The sequence below is a fragment of the Carassius auratus genome, chromosome 5, assembly GCF_003368295.1.
Source record: "Carassius auratus strain Wakin chromosome 5, ASM336829v1, whole genome shotgun sequence".
Taxonomy (NCBI): domain Eukaryota; kingdom Metazoa; phylum Chordata; class Actinopteri; order Cypriniformes; family Cyprinidae; genus Carassius; species Carassius auratus.
In genome coordinates, this window is record NC_039247.1 from 23015044 (window position 1) to 23022962 (window position 7919).

Sequence of the window (7919 nt, forward strand, 5' to 3'; positions counted from 1 at the left end):
TTTTCAACCTTAGTTAAATTGTTTTTAGATTATGTATATTATATAAACTATATAATGTTTTATATATATAAATGTGAAATAATTAAAATGTGTTGTAGATTATATAAATTATATAATGTTTTATATATAAATGTGAAATAATTAAAATGTGTTTTAGATTATATAAATTATATAACTGAAATGTTTTTCAATCTTTAATTGTTTTATATATATAAATTATAGGACACACAGACCCCATTTATACACCGCTCATAAACGTAATGGGAGGGGGAGAAACCGTATAACCACACACACATAACCGTATAACTGTGGTAAACTTCAAACAAGCTAACTGACACAAACTTCAAACAACTTCTGTCAAAACCGCATGATCGATGGTTGGGGAGTCTTTCATATACCGTTTTAACTTAGAACTAACAGGTCAATAGGGTAAAACTTTCTGTCAAAACCGCATGATCGATGCGTGAGGAGTCTTTCATCTTCCGTTTAAACTAGCCGTCAAAACCATGATTTAGAACTAACTAGGTCAATAGGGTAAAACTTTCTGTCAAAACCACATGATCGATGTGTGGAAAGGTCATAGGTTAACCCTTGAACTCTTTTATCCCGCCCATCCATCATAAGGTTACCGGAAGTTCAACCTGTCAAAAGGTCAAAGGTCAAAGTCATAAATCATCTTGGCATAAAGTGTATTATAATAACTACTCACCTGGCTTAATGTTCATTAAAGGTTATTTAAGCCTATCTGACCCTTAAGACATAGAAGGTTGGAAAACACTGCACTAGTAAATAACTAAAGTATGACTGTCGCTCTCCCACACATTTGCTTATTTACTAAACACCGCCATCTAGTGAATTTGCTTGTTGAAGTCAAGTGGTTTTCAGTTCTGGTTCCTTGGGACCCACTGCTCTGCACATTTTGTATGTCTCTCTTATCTGGCACACTCAGTTCAGTTCATGGAGCTCTCTTCTTATGAGCTGATGATCTGAATCAGGTGTTTTAAATAAGGGAGACATGCTGAATGTGCAGATGTGTGTTGGATTCAAGACCATGCACTGTTGTAGTCAGGGTAGTGTAGTCCTGTCCTGTCTTTTCCGTTGATCACAAACAATAATGAGGCCAATGATGGCTAAAAAATAAACATAAAGCACAACTATTCTAGTTTGATACTACACAGGAAACAATGTTCTGATGCCAAACAGCAGTGTAACATATGCATGATGTAAGTGCCCTATTGTTGATGAGTTAATTTCAAGTCCACTTCCTGTCCTCAATTTCGCCTTGTAACATATTGAAAGAGAAAATACTGCATAGTAATTTGGTTTCCCATGAAATATGCAGTGCAGTGATGGTGTCTTCAGTAGTAGCTCACAGCTTTTGTTTGGCGCCGTCCCTGGGCAGAGTTTTGGCTGTGGAGTAATTTTTCAAGTCCGACTGGTAAGCAGGGTTGTCGTAGGGGTGCACGTGCTCCTTTAGGTCGTGGGTGTCATAGCGGGGGATACGGATTGAGTCCGTGACTGAGATTTGCTTACTTTCTTTCTTGGTACAGCTGGATGGACAAGATTGAGTAATTTTTTAGAAAAATGCGTTACATTTGGACCATTAAGAAATAATATATGACAATAAAAGTAATATATGATAATGGAATTATCATAAATGTACACAAGTGTGATTTAAGTGCTATTTACTCACCAGGTTATGCATAACATAATGAAGAAAAGAAGTAAAAGCAGACCCGCTGCCGCACATAGGATGGCAGTAATCACAACCATGGCGCCAGATCTCGCACTCAGACCATCATTGATGGTTTGATGGTTTAGTACTGTGTGAATAGATTATTAAGATATCTATTAACTCCCAAACAGCTATTAGGATGACTCCAGTATTACTTAGCAATAATTCAAATTATTTGATATGAATTCTTACGTTTGGGGAGAGTGATGTTGACGGACCAGTTCGACGAATTAACAAGATTCCCATTAGTATTGATTAGAAGATACTTGAAACTGTAATTGAAAAATAGTTTCAATACATTAAAAGCAAACTCAGGTCTAGTGTTTAAGAAGTTATTGAAACTGCAATCAAGACACCTTTTTGACTATGCAAAATAGTTAGGGAAAAATACTATGGAGGACCATGGTTTCCATCAATAGTCCAAATACTAACATTTTTCAAAATATCTTCTTTTGTGTTCAGCAGAAGTTAGAAATTCATACAGGTTTGGAAAAAGTGGAAGGTGAGTAACTGATGTCAATTTTCAAGCGAACTACTCCTTTAAGATGAAAATGACATGAAATTAGCATTATAATCAGTAGATGGCAGCAGAGTATCACTCATTTCAACTCCCTAGTCTTGCTTCTGGGTTTATTATAAATGGACTATTATAACAAACTGTACTTAAGTATAAAGAATAATAAGCGCAGGAAGTCACAAAGTCTCATGTCATTTAAAAAATAAATAAGCCCAGACACCAACAACCAAGGGTTATTTATTTAAAACATAGTTAACTACAAGTTAAATAAGCTAATTATTAATGGTATAAAAATCAAATAATGCATTGAATATTTTTAAATTAAAAAAGCTAAATATATTCAGCCTTGTTACTGCTGTAGTTTTTTTACCATGATTAACTGTACATCACTCAAGGGAGAAAAAAAACCGTTTTTGACTACACCGTTGTAGTGTAAACAGATCCTGAGTTTCGTTCCCATTTTCCCGCCACTAGTTTGTTTCCATAGCTCCTGATTAGGTCACACCTGTTCTCTGTTCCTTTGATTAGTCCCTGTGTATTTAATCCCTCAGTATAGTTGTACTTCTTTGACCACTATTATCTTTGTATTAGTGCCAAAGCTGTTTCTATATCCTGTGTCTTTGGTCCGTGTTTTTGATAGTCTTTGTAAACAAAATGTAAAGCTGCAAAAGATCCTCCACTTCTCCTTTCTTGACCTGACATGATAAAACTAAAATTTTACACTTTTAAAGTCAAAAATATAATCAACAGTATGTCAGTATTTACTACTTTCTATTGAAATTACATAATTAGTAGTAAAGTAGTAAATGTTGACATCCTGTCTAAATCCACGCAATCAGTTATTTGGTGTGAGGGTGAAATATACATTTGGTATTAGTTCTAGTTAATCATGCAAATTTCAAAAGAAAGCTGCTTAGTTTAAAAGAAACATATGTGTGAGTGGTAATTTATACATTACAATAATGGCAATAGACAATTGAGCTGCAAAATAGGGGGTGGCAATTTTAGGCAATTGTTTATTGTGTTTTATCCTTGCTACGCCCTGTAGTTGAGCTAAATGTAGTTATCTAATGACCACATGACATCACAAATTTCCTTTTAGAATGGCAGATTTGGACCCTTTGTGCATGATAAGCGACTTCTTAGATTCACATTGCAGAACACACTTGAAAGGTCCTACCAGACGGGGAGTCCATCAGGAAGTACACCATTACAGTTGATGCCACTACATTGCCCATCAGCTCCGACTACGAAGTAGCGATCATTGGAGGACTGACTACAGGGGAAATCTGACAGAAGTCCAACTCTGGTCAGAAAGAAGTTTTTTGATGATGGGTTGAATGCTGTTGGGTAGGGTGACAAGCCGAGGATGTTGGGAGTTGAGCTGTTCACTTGAGCATCAAAGATGCCGTTTGCTAAAGGTGAAAGAGTATTGATAGTATAAAAAGATGGGAGAATTTGCATTAGATTTTTTTTTATATAAGTCTCTAATGCTATTTGATCAAGATACATCAAAAACAGCAATATTGGGAAATATTATTAAAATTAATAAAGACATTTTACCGGAGCACAGCCCAGCTGCCAGCCATATCTCACAGCCAAGGCACGTCTGGTCAAATACACCAAAAGGCTGTTTCAGTATCACTGTATTGCTGGTGACAGTGGCTAGAAAAGCATTAGGTGTAAGCTCAGGCTGGAAAATCTGACCTGTAGACAGAGAAAAAGACTTTCAAAGCCGTATTAATATGACATCATTGTTCCAACTTGATCCCCATTCAGATCAGTCACAGAATAAAAGCAGGTTCAGTCTTATTCATGCACCTGTCCTAGGAAAAAGGATTGCGTAACACCTACAGTACCAACCCAAAATGCTGTAACTGCAGTGCTACAGGTGAACTGATGGAAAACTGCCACGGAACAGAACGTACAAGCTCAGTCTTGCCTCTTAGTGTGTGTTTTCCTCGAGACTCGAGAATAGATTCTGATTTTATAACTTGTATGAACCAAGACATGCAAAAGGCTTCTTTGGAGGTTTATTTGGAGGTAAATTTTGCTGTGTTGTCATACCTGGAGGATTTTTGATTCCTCCTACTTTGTTAAAATTATTAACAGATCCTGTGCACACGAATGCACACACACACACACACATTATATATATATATATATATATATATATGTTGTTTTTTTTTTGTTTGTTTTTTTGGAATATCAGCCAGTTTCCATTCCATTAACCCCATTTATCATCACTACATTGTATTTGATATATTTTATATATATATAGCAGTTACTTTTTCATAGACGGCGGGCCATGGGTACAAATAATCAGTAACTTTTTATAAACTACATTAGTCATTCGTTCATAATAGATGCCAGGGTATTTTTACTTAACGGGAGAAAGATTTTTAGCTTATTACTCTGTAATCATCTTTGTCTGATATCCAACATGATGAAAATGTAATGGAATATTTGTGTGACTTTAATGAGTTATTATATAAGAAAGCATCTCCATTAAAACTGAGGGAAGGTAAACAACACAATTAAAGAATAAATGAAGTGCATTTGTAATGTAAAACAGAAACCAGATCTCTATAGTAACAACCATATAAAAAGAACAAACAAACATTGGTAATTAAGGCTAAAATGCACTTACCTTCTCCAGTCTGCATCCAGACAGACAGCAATGACATCAAACAGATCACTGCATTCATGTTCATCTTGTAACAAGGATGCAGATAGCTTCTTATTAATAAAATCGAGAGTAAAATCAAACCTGGCTGGTGTCTCTGTTCAGTAATGTGCCTGGTAGACACTAATCAACTTCTATTAAAAGAAGCTGAAGGGAGGGAGAGTTTTTCATGAGGGTGTGTGAATCCCAGGTAGAAACCGGGAGGTGCTGTAGGCATAAAAAGTGCTTTGAAATTCCAAAGATTGACTGTTGCCTCATTGTAGGCAGTGAAAAATGCTTAAATCATGTTTAAACATTTCTGCTTTAATCTATATAGCACAGATATTTTTATTGGCAATGCCACACTTACAATGTCAAGGTGGCGAAAATGCTAAAGTCGCAAAATGTGATCAAACTCTCTGACACTTGAATGGAAAACAAAGCAAAGTCAGAGCGAAAGGCTGTTTGTATGACTAATGTTAAAGTCAACAAACCCTCCACATACTGGTGACTTAATTCCCACCAAACAGGCACATGACGTCAATTGACATCCAAAAGCAGAGGCATGTTTATACATACAATAATATATCAGTGAAATTCCATTCCTAGTGTCTTGAGGGCTAAGCACCCATGGTAATTAATTTATGCCATTATATTGGTTTTCTAGGACAAACTAGGCTGTGTATTCTGCAGCTCCGGCAACTTTCTAAAGTGGTTGTAATCAAATAAACAAAATTGTGTTTGCTGTTAAAACCAGCTTAACCAGACCTGCTTAGACATGAAGAAAATGAACCGTTGTTTATAGGTAGAAGTCACTGACATTTCTCTGTTACGTTTGCACTCTGTTAGAGGCCTCAATGGAAACATGTTAAACTCCGAATCCATATTATTTGCAAAGGCTGGATTGGTTAGTGGTAAAACAACAATATCCAGAATCCCATTGTGGTGAATCAGACTATGAACTAGAGCCTTTAACAGTATTTGTCAAGTGGTAATTCAGGGTGGAGATGATAATGCAGGGCTTTGTATTGTTTTCACATGAGCTTTAAAGGAATGTGGTACACATGACAACCATTAGTGACTAATGAACACTTACACCGCTAGTTCTCGCAATCAATTATTTTTTTATTTTTATGCAGATTATTGTAAATTTAGGTGATTTTTGATTAGAGATCATTTGCGTCAAAATCCTCAACTGAAACAAATTTTTTTGTTGTTTTTATTATGTGCCATTTTAAATGTTCCTGCGTATACAAATGTTTTTACTATATCTATTATAATACAAAGTCAGAAAAAAAATGGTGTGCAAAATAATGATTAAAAAGAGCAAAATTTTAGTTTCAGGTTTAAATTTTAAAACATCCAAAATTCAAGGAATGGTCTCAGACATTTAAGCAAAAAAAAAAAAAAATATATATATATATATATATATATATATATATATATATATATATTTTATTTTATTTTATTTATTTTTTTTGGATGGGGGGAATTCTTGTTTTAGGCATAAACTCACTTATTTGTTATACATATTTCAAGACTTAATTTTATGTTTGCATCTTAAGTATATGCATCCTGATTTAAGGTTGTTTAGATATTTGTATTGGAAAACAAAAAAAAGATCCACACACACACATTTGTTTAAAGGTGAATTAAAACCTTTTTAAGACCTGCAGAAATCATGTAACATAATAAAACATACTCTATAATATTTGCTCAGCAAGGTTGCATCTTAAAATACAGTAAAAACAATATATTTGTGATTAATATAAACATACATGATTGTGTACAGTGCAATTGTAAAAATGAAAAATGAAAAATAAAAAAATGTCTATTTAAAAAGCTTTTCTTTTTTACCAATTTAAAATGTAATGTATTCCTTAATGTAAAAAAAAAGCTGAATGATAGAAGCTATTAGAAAAGAGACCTACTACAATCATTCAGTAAGGACACGAGGTTAAAAGACAGTGGGGGGGGGGTGTTCCATGATACACTGTAACGCCAGTATTGTTTATTTCCCTTGTAGTTTATTTTTTATTAAATAAATAAAATACATATTTACAAATAGAATAAAGGTTGATTCTGATCACATTCTTTCATCATCATCCAGCAAAGACAAACATCCAGCTTTTCATATGTCCAGCTCAAGTGTTGAACATCTGACTCAAGCAACCTGAGTCGATCCTTTCATCCAGTCACCTCTTCCCCATGATGAAGCTGGGCTCTTCTGCTTCAGAAGCAGAGGATGATGATGATGAATTCTCCTCTGAGCCTGCGGACACAACAAACACAATATTCCTCACTGCTTAGATCAAATCTTTCTTTCTTCAGCAGCCTTTTGGTTTTCTCTCACCATCTTAATATATTCTTCATCCAACTTTTGCTGCAAGAGTTAAGCAAATTACTTGTAAACCAATTCTACCTGTATATCATATCTATCTATCTATATATATATTTTTTTTTTTAAGACACTGGCCAAGTTCAAGACCCAAAACTATGCAAAAAGCAAAGTGTTGGCAAAGTTAATGTTAAAAATTCAAATAGAAAATGGTTTATATTGCTTACTGTGTTGTTGGTCAAATAAATGCAGCCTTGCCCGAACGTTATTTAGAAATCTTATAACCCTAAACTTTTGAGCAGTGGTGTAAATTTCACTTGAATGAAGAGAGAGAGAGAGGAACTTGACTCCACACCCAAATTCTCTTATTTAAGCCACTACAAATAATGGGTGGACCCACATTCCACTGAAGCAGTAATTTAAAGTAAAAAAAAAAAAAAAAAACTGCTCTGTATGTCACCAATAAGCGTGACACATACCGTTTTTAAATCTACAGTGAATAATATACCTATTATTCACACATACTGTTTTGCAACAATTCTGAGAACCTTATATTTTCACGTTTTCTTCAAGCAATTCATTATTTGATAGTCATATGCTTTAGGCAAAATTTTCAAAAATTAGCTCCAGGAAGTCTTGTCTTGGATATTCCCGACAGCACAGA

General features: G+C 34.5%; 1 protein-coding gene across 1 annotated transcript; it reads right to left on the reverse strand.

The window, feature by feature from the left end:
• Positions 1–649: 649 nt before the first annotated feature.
• On the reverse strand, positions 650–5084 carry LOC113081540 (uncharacterized). Its single transcript, XM_026253620.1, has 6 exons — positions 4903–5084; positions 3816–3959; positions 3433–3667; positions 1928–2007; positions 1694–1823; positions 650–1550 (listed from the first exon to the last, which is right to left on the reverse strand). Exons 1-6 carry the CDS (start codon positions 4964–4966, stop codon positions 1370–1372), a joined length of 834 nt encoding a protein of 277 aa, XP_026109405.1. The 5' UTR covers positions 4967–5084; the 3' UTR covers positions 650–1369.
• Positions 5085–7919: the final 2835 nt, after the last annotated feature.